General features: G+C 38.5%; 5 protein-coding genes and 1 non-coding gene across 6 annotated transcripts; 5 read left to right on the top strand and 1 right to left on the bottom strand.

Annotated features, from left to right (window-relative positions):
- Positions 1-57: 57 nt before the first annotated feature.
- Positions 58-4491, bottom strand: PPL_01485 (uncharacterized protein; the record flags this gene model as incomplete). Its single annotated transcript, XM_020572492.1, has 6 exons — positions 58-1417; positions 1452-1491; positions 1563-1652; positions 2006-2819; positions 3067-3456; positions 4006-4491. The coding sequence occupies 6 exons, from the start codon at positions 4489-4491 to the stop codon at positions 58-60; spliced, it is 3180 nt and encodes a 1059-aa protein (XP_020437635.1).
- Positions 4492-5713: 1222 nt separating this feature from the next.
- PPL_01484 lies at positions 5714-5784 on the top strand. The gene has a single exon. It is a non-coding gene; the product is annotated as a tRNA-Gly (tRNA).
- Positions 5785-6566: 782 nt separating this feature from the next.
- On the top strand, positions 6567-7453 carry PPL_01483 (uncharacterized protein; the record flags this gene model as incomplete). The annotated part of the gene is made up of 4 exons (XM_020572491.1): positions 6567-6633; positions 6709-6754; positions 6871-7052; positions 7122-7453. The coding sequence occupies 4 exons, from the start codon at positions 6567-6569 to the stop codon at positions 7451-7453; spliced, it is 627 nt and encodes a 208-aa protein (XP_020437634.1).
- A 1244-nt stretch (positions 7454-8697) lies between these two features.
- Positions 8698-12400, top strand: PPL_01482 (uncharacterized protein; the record flags this gene model as incomplete). The annotated part of the gene is made up of 3 exons (XM_020572490.1): positions 8698-8761; positions 8844-11817; positions 12391-12400. The coding sequence occupies 3 exons, from the start codon at positions 8698-8700 to the stop codon at positions 12398-12400; spliced, it is 3048 nt and encodes a 1015-aa protein (XP_020437633.1).
- A 142-nt stretch (positions 12401-12542) lies between these two features.
- Positions 12543-13299, top strand: PPL_01481 (uncharacterized protein; the record flags this gene model as incomplete). The annotated part of the gene is made up of 3 exons (XM_020572489.1): positions 12543-12583; positions 12710-12792; positions 13034-13299. The coding sequence occupies 3 exons, from the start codon at positions 12543-12545 to the stop codon at positions 13297-13299; spliced, it is 390 nt and encodes a 129-aa protein (XP_020437632.1).
- A 1194-nt stretch (positions 13300-14493) lies between these two features.
- PPL_01480 (uncharacterized protein) lies at positions 14494-19204 on the top strand (the record flags this gene model as incomplete). Its single annotated transcript, XM_020572488.1, has 2 exons — positions 14494-14557; positions 14676-19204. The coding sequence occupies 2 exons, from the start codon at positions 14494-14496 to the stop codon at positions 19202-19204; spliced, it is 4593 nt and encodes a 1530-aa protein (XP_020437631.1).
- Between the last annotated feature and the right edge of the window lie 252 nt (positions 19205-19456).

Here is a 19456-nt window from a genome sequence, read left to right as displayed (position 1 = left end):
TAGCATATGTAAATAAATAAAGTTTAGTTATCTTTCAACAAAAAGATGTTGGTAGATCTATAAATGACTATCGATAGTTGTTTCAGCTATTTTTGCATAATAGTCGTATTTATCAGAGGTTGAATTGATTGCCAATTGATTTTTAATCCATTTAATTGCTTTGTTTACTATATGTTGCCATTGTATCTTCTTCTCTATGAACTTGACAGTGAGTATAGCCACTGCTAAAAATGTGAACCAAAGTTCATCGGTAACTCCTGGGTTTTTGTTAATAAGAGCCTTTGCTAAAGTATCTGGTAGTGATTTCCATTCGCCTTTTGATTTTTGTAATTTAATGAGTTTCATCATTAATACTTCTCCAATTAGATGTTCTTCATATTCGTTTTCTTTTTTGTTATTCTTCTCATTATTTATCAATTGATTTTGCTCAGTTTGTTGTGATAAGGATTGCTGTTGTGGTAAACATTGTTGCTGAGGTAAGCATTGTTGTTGTTGTTGCTGTGGTAAACATTGCTGTTGAGGTAAGCATTGTTGTGGTAAACATTGCTGTGGCAAACATTGCTGTGGCATTACAATATGTGGAGTTGGTAATGGTTGTCTTTGTGGTTGTTGTAGTTGTGATTTATTAGCTCTCATTAGTTGCATAAAATTGTTGTGATGTAACCAAAGATAGTTGTTGGATTCAAGTATCTTTTGATCAAAACCATTAGTGTTGTTTGGAGTTGAAGCAATTCCACAACTATTTGGAATAAGATCTGTTTGAATCGATCGTTTCTTTGCTAGAGAATCTTCTCTCTTTTCCTTTCTAATGCTGGCGGAGACCACCTCACGTTTTCTTCTTTCTTCATCGACATCAATACATTTCTTAAAGGTACTACTTTTATTTATACTTCTAATGTTACTTTTATTACTATTACTACTACTGATGCTATTATTATTACTGCTACTATTATTACTACTGTCACTATTTAGCATTGGTCCATCATTCAAATCCACCTTAACCATTGAATCTTCAACAGCCACTGCTACTCCAGAGTCACAAGTAAGAATGAATGATGTATAGTTTGAAACAACTTGATATTGTGTTGACAATCTAGTTATCTCTGTCTTATTCTTCTCTTTTATATTGGATAGATCTTCTTCAATTTCGAGATCTTTAATGGCAAGATTGGCAATGAGAGTCTGAAGTGATGTATAACGTTTGCTGTCATCTTTGATATTGAGATCGATTGGAATATCAAAAGATAGTGTCTGGCCATCCGGTGTATCGAATGTGATCTTAAAGATTTTGGTTGTATCACCACCTTCGACAATATCGAAATTCTCCAACAATCCATAGATAGTGATTCTTTCGTTCTTGAATATCGGTCTAATGTTTTTTGGTGCTTGTATGACAGGCAATCCATTCCAATCCACTCTGATATTGGATACAATTGGTTGCAACGAGATACTTAGAAGCTTCATCACCTGAGTTTCCATCATATCGGGATTCTTAATAAATTCGAAATATCCTCTACAAACATTCGATAGTCCAGCAACCAGAAACCTATCAACCCCATTACCTATTCCCAATGTAAAGATTCTTGTTGTACTAAAGTGTTTTGCAACAAAGTCAACTAATAATTCTCTACTCTGTATTTGTCCATCAGTAACTAAAATTGTTAAAAGGAGATGAATGAATGGATTAGTAAAGATAATATATAAATGCTATTTATAGTTATTATATCTACGTATAAATAGTTGCCTTGGATATTTGTTATCGCTTGGAGACTTTAATATTGCTTTAATTGGAGCTAACATTTGAGTTCCTCCTCTATTAGCGTGTATTCGGTTGATAAAGTCACTGGCAGCTTCCAGAGTCCGTCATTGTAAGGTTTGGGTTCTGCAAAGAGAGAGATGTAGGTGGTACCAAATAGCCAGATATTGAATTTGCATTTCTCATTTAGCGATCTCATGATTATCTCCAGACATTTCTTTGCACTTTCGATAGGCTGTCCTAACATACTGTTTGAACAATCGATTAGGAAAACAAACTCTGAGTTTGATTCAACATTGTCTTTGGAGATCTGTTTTAATAGTTCACTCGGATAGAAATCTAATGAGATTGCATAGGTATTATCTATCTTTTCTATTGAGTATGTAGGTCTATCCTTCGGCTCTGTGCTTACACAAACCATAATATGTTTCTCAAGTTTAGCGCTTGTTTGGAAACTTAGAGTCACACTGTTTTCCTCTAGCTGTATTTTCCTTTCGTATTGATACTGACCCGTTTGAAGGTATTTAATATTATTATTGTACAGTTTAATACTCATGTGGAAATCAAAGTTGAAAAGATAGGTCGTTGGAAACATGCTGCGATGTAAGTAATAGAGAAAACTGTCACAGTTAGTCTCTAACTCCGATAGCATCGTTATGGAAATGGTAATTGGTTCGGCGCCCGGTGGAATGTTGCCAATCGAGAGATCGAATGTATTGGAGTACTTGTTCTTCTCACCGATGAACGCTTGTTGCCCGTTCGCTATTGCATCGTTGTATTGCTCTTTGGCAGACTGGCTATCGACGACGGTTGCATACAACACCTGATCGTTCTGTGCCACTAGGAACTGAGTGATCGTTGCATTCGGTGCAATCGGCATCTTATAGTGAGCTTCCACCGGTGACACTTGACTATTACAATAGACCTGTGTGAAAATTGTTTTCACGACAAAGTCGGTGATCTCTACATTCACTTTGAAATCATTGATTTTAAAACAATGATCATCCTGTCTATTTCTATTCGAAAGACCAATAAATGGTGGTATTAATCTATTTTCTAATCTCTGAAAGAATAAATTATTAAACATATTTTGTACAAATAAGTGTGTCTATACCAAAAAACAAAATAAATTAATAAAAAAAAATAAAATATTTTGATCATTTTCTCAAAATCTAAAGATAATAATTGATTAAAAAAGATAAATTGATTGATGTTCATTTTTTTTGAATGTTAATGAATCTAAAAAAGATAATTATTTTATTTTTGATTATTATTTATTCTTTCTTTTTATCAAAATATAATTTTCTTGCATGTGGTGAAATGATTAGTTTTGGTGATTCCTTTAGACCAAGTGAATTAGAATGTAATTGTCGGTTTGACGTTTCATAACTGAATTGATAGCCGATCGGTTTTAGATAGTTGGTTATGTCGAATTCATGAGCTGCAATATTAGTGTAAAGGATGAAACGAGACAATGTCGGTGAAACACTGTTTTTGAATTGTTTACAGAGTTTGCCGGCAGTCGTCTTTTTGTAGATGGTCAGATCTTCGACAGTGACTAAACATCTCATTTTCTCAATGACTTCAAACCATTCTTTAAGATTCGCCAGCAAATATACAGTTAAATGAGTGATATTGAAGGTTTCTTCTTTGAAATACTTGAATACCGATGTTATATGTGAGTTTTGTGAGAATGATATCTTTCGTAGATTTGGTAGATCCAACTGTTCTCGTAGTGCACTCGCACCGAGTCGTACAACGCCAAGCTCTATTATCGTAGGACGATGCGCAGCTTTAACCCACGATACATCCATTTCACTGATGATCACCGTTTCCAGTGGATGTTGTTGTTCTGATCCGAAAATCAGTGGTTCGAAACGGTCTTGATTGTAGACTCGTAGCAGGTCGATCTTCTTGAGCGACTTGATTGAGAATAGCACTTTGAGATGTGAGGGTTCCACCTTCATTTTTACGGCAATAAAACTACGAAGATTGGTCATTATGAATGCCATATTCTTGAAACTGGTGACACTGAGTATAGTGTGTTGTCGTGGATCCCAACAGATGTGCAGCACCTCCACGGTGGAGAGTACCTGTGAGAGGTGTGTCGATTTATGTTTCATGAGAAACTCGAAAGCACTATGATATAGCTTTAACTTTACGATTCTCTTAATTGGACACCATGGATTGCTGATGTGTCGGTCGATATCATAGTTTCGTAATACAACTTTATTGAACAGCTGACTAACTAAACCAAAGAACTGTTTGTTTATTCCGATTAGTTTCAGTGCATCACGGTACGAGTAGTAAGGACTGGTTGGCGAAGAAGTTAGCTTCCAGCAATGCTCAAATATCCTTGTGATAACAGTGACCGGTAGTCGATACTCGACGTAACCTCTGTGAAATTGTAAAGCAGGATTGTCATCGACTAATACCTTTTGAAGTTTCCTCTGTTCTACTCTACTACTTAAGATCTTATCAATAAAATCTTGTTTCTTTGCAGACTTGTTCACTTTGATTCTATTGTCTAAACACATCTGATAGAGTTGCTCTTTCTTCAGCTGTGATAATTCATCTGCACTCGATGTTTGATAATTGACCGAAGCTAATAGATCGGATTTTCTTTTCTTGCTAGGTGTTATTTTCTTTTCTGTATTATCATCATTAACACTACCACTTGCAGATGTTGTGGTAGTCATTGTAGTAGTTGTTGTTGCAATATTATCTTTTTCCATTGTAATAAATGATACACATATATATATCTTTTTTGATTGATTAACACCACCCAACCAAAAAAAAAAAAAAAAAAAATAAGTTGGTTTAAGTAAGAAAAACACTGCCAATCAATTCCAAGAAAAACAAGGTCATTACCAAAAACATGTTTGGCTAAATTTTATCAAAATCTTATTTAGCATAACATATTATCAATACAAAATTGATAAAGTTCATCTTTCTTTAACTTTGATAACTCTTCTCTTGTTTTAGTATTTATATATTTATCATTATTATTTGTTTTAGACATCTCTTAAAGGTTATTATTTCAACTACATTAATTTTTATTTTAGTTCTAAACAAACCATTCAAAAAAAAAAACACCATGAAGTATTAATAATACTTCTGGAGAAAATAGATCCACACCTACAGTTTTCAAATATAGATTTACACCTATACTGTAGAATTCTTATTAGATCGTATTGATCATTATTGTTGATCTGATCTCCACTGTTAATACTTGCTTGAGCGTACGAACAAAAGTGCACTTAGATCTAGGTGAACTTTTATTCTGACAACTGTATTTGATGGTGTTCTGATTGGTGTATTTTCCTGATAATGAGGCGAAAAACAAAGACAATAGAGAGTACCAGTTAGAATTTTTGGAAGAAGTTTGTATTAAAGATCAGTGATATTAGCGGTCGTTGTTCAAAGTTCCGCGATTCTACTTTCAATTGAGCAATCTTTTAATATGATTTTAAAAATTAGTAAATTTAAATGATAATTAAATCAGTTTAAATTAAAATTTACTTACCAATAGATAATATTCTGACGAAAATCTAATCCTAATATTAATTAAGATACTGTTGTTAATGTCACTCACATGTGTGTTTAAAAACTCTTTTTTCGCTCAGCAATGACCATCTCCCTTGTTCACCAAATGCCAAAACGCTTGGAAAAACTTGCCAGTGGGCATTGTCACAACCCCACCTCAACTAACCAATCACAGAATCACCCAACACAATATTCCCACTCAAAACTAATTCATACTAATTAACTCTGACAAAACCAACCCCAACCACAAAAGGATCCTCACAAGCAAAGGATTCTCCCTCCCGGACATCTATAACTTAATGGGTTTTCAATCTCACTAACAAGAAAATATAACTTCGCTTTTTTCTTTTTTACTACATTGTTTTTTTTATTCTTATTATATCGATTTATTTTAGAAATATTCATCAAAAAGCGTTGTTGGTCTAGTGGCAGAATTCTTGCCTTCCAAGCAGGAGACCCGGGTTCGATTCCCGGACAACGCATTAAGATAAATTATTTCCGCATGCGGACATATACCATGTTTTGTAATGTAAGGAATCCATTTCCAGGAAATAACCAGCATTCACTGAACTCTGCAACCCACATGAGCATTTCTTCTTCAAATGCAGGAATGTAGTTTCACAGCAGTTCCTTTCCTTTATCAAACATATATACCACAAGTACTGTAACTATAGACTTCGCAATTGTAAGCACTCGTGCATCAAGTTCGACGGTCCTATTCGTACTACTGTCCACTTCACCCACCTTACTGCTGCTATCGTACATTCGTTATGGCAGGCGCTGTCCTGTGAAATGTTTGGTGATGGTATCCATTACAAACTGGAAAATACCGTCAAGAGAGCAGTCACCCATTACACCAAATTAAACGATGCCAATTACCACAAGCTTAACTTCACAATCACTAATTCTATCTCCCAAGGAATCACTGTCGATTGCTCTGAAATAAAACGTAAATTTAAATCTGATTGGAATCTAAATTCTTCCAACTACGTGCCACCACTTTATACTGTTGTTCATCAACACGCAACTACTGTTAGATCTATTCTATCCTAATACAACTCAACTTATTAATTAATAATAACTATAAACAATAATAATAATAATAATAATAATAATAATATTTTATTGGCTATTTCTCACGGCCTGTGTGAGAATGTATATAATATAAAACACGAACTAGCAGGTTAATATCAATACCTGCAATTAACATGTTGACTGATCATGAGTCAACAAATCTTTGTTTGCAAAAAAAAAAAAAAAAAAAATGAGATCCACAATTATAATCAGAACTCTAAAGGTATATATAACTAATATTATAGATACGAAGAAAAGTAAATAAATAAAAGAGTGAATAATTATTTTTCTTGAATTTGATCGCATTCTATTTTGCTTGTACACAACCAAAGCTCCAAATTGTCAATTTGGTGGATTTGATTTCTCAGCACTTTCTCAGTGTGTATATTAATATATTTCTTATGAATCTAATATAAAGAGAACTTTTTTTAATCTCTTGAATTTTTCAATAATCAAAAATTATAACTAACAATATAAATATCCACCAAATATAGAACTCAATACAGTGTAATCGGATACACTGGTGCTGATAAATACACATATTCTTTTAGTGTTTGTGGATCTGCGCCAACTTGCACAACAAATTTGAAAACCAATGGTATTTCTGGTTGCCAACAAGGTGCTGATTTCACTGAAGATACTGGTCAAACATTAAGTGGTGTATGGGCACCGAATGGTAAATATATTAAAAATCTATCCCAATCATTTAGTTAAAATGATATACTTATTTTTATAAATAAAACAGCAACAGGAACAGGTGTTCAAGTTACCTACTATGGAAGAAAAGATGGAGCTTTATCAAACTATGGAAGACTAACAACCATTCATATATCATGTGGTGAGACTCACGAAGCAGCAAGCGCCTACGAAATACTAAATTGCAATTATGATATCAACTTTAAAACACCATATGAATGCTCTTCATCATCCAGTTTGATGTCAACTGAAAACAAAATGATTGATAACAGATCGTCAACACTCAACGACAACGTAATCAATACCGATTTCATTGCAATCGATGCATATCTCCCAATTAAAAACTCATCATTCTTCGAACTTCAACCGATGTTATCATAAAATTAAACAGTCTTGAATTAGAAAGACTTTCAAAACTTAAATAAATAGTCAAAATTTTACTTATACCAACTATTTATCTTTTTTCTGTTATCTATCATAGCAATCATCTCTAACATAATGATTAACTTAACTAATCCCCCGTATCAACAAAATGGTAAGTATAATATAGAACAACATTCAAATTAACCTTTTTTTTTAAAATAATTAATTATTAGTTGATGTGTTGTTGAATATCAATTTAATAATTATTATCAATTTAACAAAATTATATGTATTATTGATCGATAAGGGTCTATTTCTTCCCTATTTCTTCCCTATTTCTTCCCTATTTCTGTGCTTCACAAATTAAATCAGATTTAATAACAAAATATGTGTTATTTCATTTTTAGGTTGGTTTTTGTTTGCACAGCTTTTATTGAATTTTAGCAAGTATATTCAATCCACTATGAATGGATCAACTACCACTGCTAGTAATTCTTCTGGTTCATTTTTTGGGAGGGATAAAATGAAATTACACTTAGAGTAATACTAACAACTATCAATAGCTAACTTAATGAATCCAAACTATAGTAATAGTTAAATATGAATTCTGATTTATCAGTATTTAAATTGTCTACAACAAAAAATTTTTTAACACTAATTTGTTTTTATTATAATACACCTTGTGAAAATAATCATTTTAATTAAAATAATATTTTTGGTGTTACACAATTACTCACTTATTTTTTTATTGTTTCTTCTAGCAGATTATAAAATGTGTGTATCTTCGAGCACAAAATTTGATCAATTCTTAATCATGGTGAATTGTGTGTTTGTTGAGGGTGTGGGTCTAATGTCATTTCTCTTATTGCTATAAAAAACTATTGGTACTTACATATAATGGTGGCATAAAACATAACTTAACTCTAATACTGAAAAAAATATTCCATGGTTTGTGTAATTTCATTTTTGGGTGAGGTTTTGATCTGCACAGCTGTTTTTTGCGGTCCTCTCAGTATTCTTGCATATGAAATTACATATTTAATATGATATCATTAAAATAAACAAAAAAAAAAAATAGGTCTAATCCGAATATTATATATGATGAAAGAGAAATAGTATTACACAGAGGTACTGAAAAAATTCGATGTCGAATAAATTATTTAATTATAAATATTCATGTTTATCGAAATAATATTTTCATTTATGTAATTTTGGATATTGGAAAAATATAACAACAACTACAACACCTTGAAAACTAAAACATGGAAACTATAAAAATTCCATTATTATTAGTTTTATTGCTTTTTTCATTTGCCTGTGTAAATGGTACTTAACAAAACAAAATTTTTCTTTTATTTAACTTGTTTATTTAACAAATTTTTCGAATTTTTTTTTTTCACTTTCAAAGGTTTAACATGTTCAAATGATGAAATTCTTCAAGTATTCAATGGTATAAAATATTGTGCCCCCAACAATCTTGATCGATGTCAAGGAGTCACCTGCCCTTCTCATCATATTTGTGCTTCCGTCAGACAAAGAGGTGTTTGTGTGCGTACTTCATGTCATCATATCACAAGTGGAGGCGCGAGTACCACAGCCACCACCATTGCATCTACTGCCAGTACCATTGCAACTACCACCGCCTCCACTAGAGGTGGAAGTACCACTGCCTCTACTATTGCTACCACTGCCAGCACCATTGCAACTACCACCGCTACCACTTCATCTGGTGGTGCAAGTACCACTGCTTCTACTATTGCTACTACTGCCAGTACCATTGCAACTACCACTGCTACCACCTCATCTGGAGGTGCAAGTACTGTAGCTTCTACTGTAGCATCGACTGCTAGTACCATTGCAACTACTACTGCCACAACCACAGGAATTCCATCCTCTGCATCAACTGTTGCGTCAACTGTTGCGTCAACTGTTGCAAGTACCGGATCGACTGTTGCGTCAACTATTGCATCAACAACCGCTACAACTGGTCGTCCAACTGGTGCATCAACTGTCGCCTCCACAACTGCTTCAACCACAGCCTCAACTGTTGCCTCCACTACTGCATCTACAACCGGTCCAGCTTCAACAATGACCCAAACAACCACTGCTTCAACCGTTGCATCGACAACTGCTTCAACATCTGGCCGTCCAACGACAACAGCATCAACTATTGCATCAACTGTTGCTAGTACCGCTTCGACTGTTGCATCAACTATTGCCTCAACATCTGCTACATCAGCTTCAACAACTGCATCGACCACCGCCACTACAACTGCATCGACCACCGCCACTACAACTGCCTCTACCTCCGGTCCAGCTTCAACAATCACCCAAACCACCACTGCCACGACGACTGCAACTACAACTGCAACTACCACTAATAGACCAGTCACTATCACAACAACTGCTTCTACCACCGCCACTACAACTGCTTCTACCACCGGTCCAGCTTCAACTATAACCCAAACCACAACAGCAACAACTGTAGCAAGTACCACCTATAGACCTTCTACTGCTGCATCTACTACACAAAGCACCACTGCCACAACCACTGCAAGCACCATCGCCCCAGGAGTATCAACGATTACCCAAACTACCACGGCTTCCACCACCCAAACTTCTAAACCAACCACTGGTGCCACCACTGGATCTCCAGCTACCACAGGTGTTACTGCTTCAACTTCTCCAGCAACCACTCGTCCAGCCACAACTGCTGCTACCACTGGTGCTTCAACATCGACTAACCAAGCAACAGCTCCTGTAACCACTCAAATGAGTTCTCAACAAACTAGTCAAGCAACTACTGCCGCAACTACTGCTCCAGGTACTACTGCAGCAACTACTGCTCCTGCTACTACTGCAGCAACTACTGCTCCACCAACAACCACTGCTCCACCAACAACTACTGCTCCTGCTACTACTGCAGCAACTACTGCTCCACCAACAACTACTGCTCCACCAACAACTACCGCTCCACCAACAACAACTGCTCCACCAACAACAACTGCTCCACCAACAACTACTGCTCCACCAACAACTACTGCTCCACCAACAACTACTGCTCCTGCTACTACTGCAGCAACTACTGCTCCACCAACAACCACTGCTCCTACTACTACTGCAGCAACTACTGCTCCACCAACAACCACTGCTCCTGCTACTACTGCAGCAACTACTGCTCCACCAACAACAACTGCTCCACCAACAACTACTGCTCCACCAACAACTACTGCTCCACCAACAACTACTGCTCCACCAACAACTACCGCTCCACCAACAACAACTGCTCCACCAACAACAACCGCTCCACCAACAACAACCGCTCCACCAACAACTACTGCTCCACCAACAACTACCGCTCCACCAACAACTACTGCTCCACCAACAACAACTGCTCCACCAACAACTACTGCTCCACCAACAACTACCGCTCCACCAACAACAACTGCTCCACCAACAACAACTGCTCCACCAACAACTACTGCTCCACCAACAACCACTGCTCCACCAACAACTACTGCTCCACCAACAACAACTGCTCCACCAACAACTACCGCTCCACCAACAACTACCGCTCCACCAACAACGACCGCTCCACCAACAACAACTGCTCCACCAACAACTACTGCTCCACCAACAACAACTGCTCCACCAACAACTACTGCTCCACCAACAACTACTGCTCCACCAACAACTACTGCTCCACCAACAACTACTGCTCCACCAACAACTACCGCTCCACCAACAACAACTGCTCCACCAACAACTACCGCTCCACCAACAACAACTGCTCCACCAACAACCACTGCTCCACCAACAACAACTGCTCCACCAACAACCACTGCTCCACCAACAACTACTGCTCCACCAACAACAACTGCTCCACCAACAACAACTGCTCCACCAACAACTACCGCTCCACCAACAACTACCGCTCCACCAACAACTACCGCTCCACCAACTACTACCGCTCCACCAACTACTACCGCTCCACCAACAACTACTGCTCCACCAACAACAACTGCTCCACCAACAACTACCGCTCCACCAACAACAACTGCTCCACCAACTACTACCGCTCCACCAACAACTACTGCTCCACCAACAACAACTGCTCCACCAACAACTACCGCTCCACCAACAACCACTGCTCCACCAACTACTACCGCTCCACCAACAACAACTGCTCCACCAACAACAACTGCTCCACCAACAACTACCGCTCCACCAACAACTACTGCTCCACCAACAACAACTGCTCCACCAACAACTACTGCTCCACCAACAACAACTGCTCCACCAACAACAACTGCTCCACCAACAACTACCGCTCCACCAACAACTACTGCTCCACCAACAACAACTGCTCGACCAACAACAACGTAATCAATATCAATTACATTGCAATCGATCCATATTTCCCAATTAAAAACTCATCATTATTCGAACTCCAATAGATATTATCATTCAATTCAATAATCTTGGAATAGAAATAGACTTTCAAATAAAAAGTAAATCAAAATAACTTTTACCAACTATTTATCTTAATTAGAACAACTTTCAATTTATTAACCATTTGTTTAAAATTATTATTATAGTTGATTATCAATTTAATAATTATTATCAATTTAACAAAATTATATGTATTATTGATCGATAAGGGTTATTTCTTCCTGTATTATAAAATATAATAATAATATGAACTAACTTCTATCAATAGCTATTGAACTTAAGGAATCCAAACTCTAGTAATAGTTAAATATGATTTATCAGCATTTAAATTGTCTACAACAAAACAATTTTTTTTAACACTAATTTGTTTTTATTATAATACACCTTGTGAAAATAATCATTTTAATTAAAATAATATTTTTGGTGTTACTGTTACACAATTACTCACTTATTTTTTTATTTTTTCTTTTGGTTTTAATTTAAAGATGTATATAATTTATTAGCAGATTATAAAATGTGTGTATCTTCGAGCACAAAATTTGATCAATTATTAATCATAGTGAATAGCGTGTTTGTTGTGGGTGTGGGTCTAATGTCATTTCTCTCATTGCTATAAAAAACTATTGGTACTTACATAGAATGGTAGCAAAAAAAAATGAATTACAACATCTCTAATACTGAAAAAAATATTCCATGGTTTGTGTAATTTCATTTTTGGTATTGATCTGCACAGCTGTTTTTTGCGGTCCTCTCAGTATTCTTGCATATGAAATTACATATTTAATATGATATCATTAAAAAAAAAACAAAAAAAAAAAATAGGTCTAATCCGAATATTATATATGATGAAAGAGAAATAGTATTACACAGAGGTACTGAAAAAATTCGATGTCGAATAATTAATTGTAAAAAATAATTTCATTTATTTAATTTTGGAAAAATATAACAACAACTACAACACCTTGAAAACTAAAACATGGAAACTATAAAAATTCCACTATTATTAGTTTTATTGCTTTTTTTCATTTGCCTTTGTATGTGGTATGAAAAAACCAAAAATTTAATCTTGTTTTTTTTAATTCAAAATGTTAATTTTTTTTTTCTAGTTAAAAAGTTAATCTTCTTCAAATGATGAAATTCTTCAAGTATCCAATGGTATAAAATATTGTGCCCCCAACAATCTTGATCGATGTCAAGGAGTCACCTGCCCTTCTCATCATATTTGTGCTTCCGTCAGACAAAGAGGTGTTTGTGTGCGTACTTCATGTCATCATATCACAAGTGGAGGCGCGAGTACCACCGCCACCACCATTGCATCTACTGCCAGTACCATTGCAACTACAACCGCTACCACTTCATCTTGTGCAAGTACCACTGCTTCTACTATTGCTACCACTGCCAGTATCAACTAAAACAATTATCATTCCGTTGGTTCGAAGATGAAAATGGTATGATTCGGCTGTCCAACCTAAAGAACATGGTGTCATGTCACCAGTGTAAAATGACCTATGTTCTAACAGGAATTTGTTGTCTTGACCTTGAAGTGCTTCAGTTTTCATTACCTTATTGAATTGGATATGGTCATACAGTAATCACTTTCTGGAAACAACATATCTGGATCCATTCTGAAAGCAGTTTGATTATACCATTCCTTACCAGTGGAGATATATATAATCTATCAAGGGTAAGTTTAATATTAATTATAAAATTAAAAAAAAACTAACATTGTTTTTTGAAAAAAATATTTGATAAAATTATTTTTTTACATTGTAGGTATATATGCTAACTACTTTCTTTTCAATCGAAATTTTTTTTTATGAACAAACAAATCTATACAAATCAACTGTGGAGAGTATCTAAATCATCATCAACAAAATGGTAAAACAAATTCATTATCATTAAGCACCCGCTTGAACATGACACTATAATGTAATAACAGCTTAAAAACAAATTCCTACAGCTATCAATCTTCATGACAGGCAACATTGACATTGGTACTGCTATAATACAATCTTTTGATTCAAAAGTAAAATGGATTATCAATTTAATTTTCAACCAATGGAACCACTATACCAACATATACAATCTATAGAAACGATGGAACACTGAAATCATTCCCAATTTGTTACTTTCACCCACTTGGTTGTTTTTTTTTGATTTTCTCTTATCAGGTATGTATTTAATATGATTTACATCATTGTTTTTCACACACAAATTTTTTTTTTTCTCAAGAAAAAAAGTGTGATTGTTTTTGACCAATATAATTATTCATAGTGTATTTTCTTTATATGTGAGTAGTGTCTTATGTTCACACTATTCTCTGTATCAAAAAAAAAAACAAATGGTATTTACATGTATGTATCATGATACTTTTTGAAATAATTTAAAAATTTGAATGTTCATAACAGTAAAAATATTTAACATATGGCTCCATCCATGATTTATTATTGCAAATATATGATCCGACTTTGTTAATTGATATATGAAGAAGAAAGTAAAATTTGCATCAACTATTTATTTAAAAAGTTAACCTCTATTTATTCTTTATATTTTATTTTTTTGGATAAACTAAAAACAACAACTACAACACCTTGAAAACTAAAAACATGGAAACTATTAAAACTCCATTATTATTAGTTTTATTGCTCTTATCTTTAAGCTATGTAAATGGTATGAATAAAGATTTAACAGAAACATAACTTTATTTTTACTTTTTTTTTATCCTGCTTATTAAATAAAACATTATTTTAATACTTCATATCTTTTTTTTTTTTTTTCAATTTCAAAGCTTTAACTTGTTTAAATGATGAAATTCTTCAAGTATCCAATGGTATAAAATATTGTGCCCCCAACAATCTTGATCGATGTCGAGGTGTTTCCTGTCCAACTCATCATATTTGTGCTTCCGTCAGACAAAGAGGTGTTTGTGTACGTACGAAATGTCATCATATCACAAGTGGAGGTGCAAGTACCACCGCTACTACAATAGCATCTACTGCCAGTACCATTGCAACTACCACCGCCTCCACTAGAGGTGGAAGTACAACTGCTACCACCATTGCATCTACTGCCAGTACCATTGCAACTACCACCGCCACCACTAGAGGCGGAAGTACAACTGCTACTACTCTCGCTTCCACTGCCAGTACCATTGCAACTACCACTGCTACCACCTCAAGTGCAAGCACTGTTGCTTCAACTGTAGCATCGACTGCTAGTACCATTGCAACTACCACTGCTACCACCTCAAGTGCAAGCACTGTTGCTTCAACTGTGGCTTCGACTGCTAGTACTATTGCAACTACCACTGCTACCACCTCAAGTGCAAGCACTGTTGCTTCAACTGTAGCATCGACTGCTAGTACCATTGCAACTACCACTGCTACCACCTCAAGTGCAAGCACTGTTGCTTCAACTGTAGCATCGACTGCCAGTACCATTGCAACTACCACTGCTACCACCTCAAGTGCAAGCACTGTTGCTTCAACTGTTGCTTCAACAGCCAGTACTGTTGCTTCCACCGTTGCTTCGACAACCGCTACAACTGGACAACCAACTGGTGTCAGTACCGTCGCTTCTACCGTCGCTTCTACCGTCGCTTCAACAGCCAGTACTGTTGCTTCAACCGTTGCTTCGACAACCGCTACAACTGGACAACCAACTGGTGTCAGTACCGTCGCTTCTACCGTCGCTTCTACCGTTGCTTCAACCGTCGCTTCAACAGCCAGTACTGTTGCTTCAACCGTTGCCTCGACAACCGCTACAACTGGACAACCAACTGGTGTCAGTACCGTTGCTTCTACCGTTGCTTCAACCGTTGCTTCAACAGCCAGTACTGTTGCTTCCACCGTTGCCTCAACAACCGCTACAACTGGACAACCAACTGGTGTCAGTACCGTCGCTTCTACAGTTGCATCAACAACTGCAACCACTACCGGTCCAGCCTCAACCATCACTGCCACAACCACTGCCTCGACTGTTGCCACCACAACATCTCCATCTTCTGGTGTACCATCTAGTACTGTTGCATCAACAATTGCATCCACTACCGCAACCACTACCGGTCCAGCCTCAACAATAACACAAACCACCACTGCTTCAACTGTTGCCACCACAACATCTCCATCTAGTGCTAGTACTGTTGCATCAACCACTGCATCCACTACCGCAACCACTACCGCATCTACAACCGGTCCAGCCTCAACAATAACACAAACAACCACTGCGTCAACTGTTGCATCAACCACTGCAACCACCCGTCCAGTTACTACTACAGCTTCAACTGTTGCCTCTACCACCGCCACAACCACTGCATCTACCTCCGGTCCAGCATCAACCATCACTGCCACAACCACTGCCACAACCACTGCGACCACCACAACTGCTAGTACAACTGCATCAACCACTGCAACCACCACTGCATCAACTACTGGTCCAGCTTCAACTATAACAGCTTCGACAACACAATCCACAACTGCAACTACTACTAGTCCTGCTACTACTGGTCCTGCAACTACTGGTCCTGCTACTACCGCTCCTGCCACAACTTCCCCTGCTACTACTGCTCCTGCCACAACTTCCCCTGCAACCACAACCGCAACTAGCATTGCCTCCACTGGTGTCACTGGTATAACTACTATTGGTGGTGTCACTCAAACTACCACTGCTACTGCAACCACAACCGCAACTATCATTGCCGCCACTGGTGTAACTGGTCTAACTACTATTGGTGGTGTCACTCAAACTACCACTGCTACTGCAACCACAACCGCAACTAGCATTGCCGCCACTGGTGTCACTGGTCTAACTACCATTGGTGGTGTTACTCAAACTACCACTGCTACTGCAACCACAACCGCAACTGGTGGTGTCACTCAAACTACCACTGCTACTGCAACCACAACCGCAACTAGCATTGCCGCCACTGGTGTCACTGGTATAACTACTATTGGTGGTGTCACTCAAACTACCACTGCTACTGCAACCACAACCGCAACTAGCATTGCCGCCACTGGTGTAACTGGTATAACTACTATTGGTGGTGTCACTCAAACTACCACTGCTACTGCAACCACAACCGCAACTGGTGGTGTCACTCAAACTACCACTGCTCCTGCAACTACTGCCCCTGCAACTACTACCGCAACTGGTGGTGTCACTCAAACTACCACTGCTACTGCAACCACAACCGCAACTAGCATTGCCGCCACTGGTGTAACTGGTCTAACTACTATTGGTGGTGTCACTCAAACTACCACTGCTACTGCAACCACAACCGCAACTAGCATTGCCGCCACTGGTGTCACTGGTCTAACTACAATTGGTGGTGTCACTCAAACTACCACTGCTACTGCAACCACAACCGCAACTGGTGGTGTCACTCAAACTACCACTGCTACTGCAACTACTGCCCCTGCAACTACTACCGCAACTAGCATTGCCGCCACTGGTGTCACTGGTCTAACTACTATTGGTGGTGTCACTCAAACTACCACTGCTCCTGCTACAACTGCCCCTGCAACCACTACCGCAACTGGTGGTGTCGCCACTGGTGTAACTGGTCTAACTACCATTGCTGGTGTCACTCAAACTACCACTGCTCCTGCAACTACTGCCCCTGCAACCACTACCGCAATTGGTGGTGTCGCCACTGGTGTCACTGGTCTAACTACCATTGCCGGTGTCACTCAAACTACCACTGCTCCACCAACAACAACTGCTCCACCAACAACTACTGCTCCACCAACAACTACTGCTCCACCAACAACTACTGCTCCACCAACAACTACTGCCCCTGCAACCACAACCGCAATTGGTGGTGTCGCCACTGGTGTAACTGGTCTAACTACCATTGCCGGTGTCACCCAAACTACCACTGCTCCACCAACAACTACTGCTCCACCAACAACTACTGCTCCACCAACAACTACTGCCCCTGCAACCACTACCGCAATTGGCGGTATCGCCACTGGTGTAACTGGTCTAACTACCGTTGCTGGTGTCACTCAAACTACCACTGCTCCACCAACAACTACTGCTCCACCAACAACTACTGCTCCACCAACAACAACTGCTCCACCAACAACAACTGCTCCACCAACAACTACTGCTCCACCAACAACTACTGCTCCACCAACAACTACTGCCCCTGCAACCACTACCGCAATTGGCGGTATCGCCACTGGTGTAACTGGTCTAACTACCATTGCTGGTGTCACTCAAACTACCACTGCTCCACCAACAACTACTGCTCCACCAACAACTACTGCTCCACCAACAACTACTGCTCCACCAACAACTACCGCTCCACCAACAACTACCGCTCCACCAACAACTACTGCTCCACCAACAACTACTGCTCCACCAACAACTACCGCTCCACCAACAACTACTGCTCCACCAACCACTACCGCAATTGGTGGTGTCGCCACTGGTGTAACTGGTCTAACTACCATTGCCGGTGTCACCCAAACTACCACCGCTCCACCAACAACAACTGCTCCACCAACAACTACTGCCCCTGCAACCACAACCGCAATTGGCGGTATCGCCACTGGTGTAACTGGTCTAACTACCGTTGCTGGTGTCACTCAAACTACCACTGCTCCACCAACAACTACTGCTCCACCAACAACTACTGCTCCACCAACAACAACTGCTCCACCAACAACAACTGCTCCACCAACAACTACTGCTCCACCAACAACTACTGCTCCACCAACAACTACTGCTCCACCAACAACTACTGCTCCACCAACAACTACTGCTCCACCAACAACTACCGCTCCACCAACCACTACCGCAATTGGTGGTGTCGCCACTGGTGTAACTGGTCTAACGACCGTTGCTGGTGTCACTCAAACTACCACCGCTCCTTCTACTACTGCCCCAACCACTACCGCAACTGGAGGTGTCGCCACTGGTGTCACTGGTCTAACTACCGTTGCTGGTGGCACTCAAACAACAACTGCTCCACCAACAACTACCGCTCCACCAACAACAACTACTCGACCAACAACTACTGCTCCACCAACAACTACTGCTCCACCAACAACAACTGCTCCACCAACAACAACTGCTCCACCAACAACTACTGCTCCACCAACCACTACCGCAATTGGTGGTGTCGCCACTGGTGTAACTGGTCTAACGACCGTTGCTGGTGTCACTCAAACTACCACCGCTCCTTCTACGACTGCCCCAACCACCACCGCAACTGGAGGTGTCGCCACTGGTGTCACTGGTCTAACTACCATTGCTGGTGGCACTCAAACAACCACTGCTCCACCAACAACAACTGGTAGAGTTATCGCATAAGTCACACGTGCTGTTACAAGTGTTATCACCGCCAAATAAATTTATCTAACTTTAACAATAAACATTTATATTTGATCACCAAATTTACTTGAATCTGAACCATTGATTTCCCTCTCAATTAACATAATTTAATTTTCAATAGACAACTATTTGTTTTCAGTTTTAATCCATCCCCACAGAAATAAAAAGATCGGGATCTCACTCAAGTTTTCTTTCAGAAAGAAATTCATACCAATCTTTAAAATATATCTT

Source organism: Heterostelium album (assembly GCF_000004825.1).
Source record: "Heterostelium album PN500 unplaced genomic scaffold PPL_scaffold2, whole genome shotgun sequence".
Taxonomy (NCBI): Eukaryota; Evosea; class Eumycetozoa; order Acytosteliales; family Acytosteliaceae; genus Heterostelium; species Heterostelium album.
This window is presented reverse-complemented; position numbering and strand designations above follow the sequence as displayed.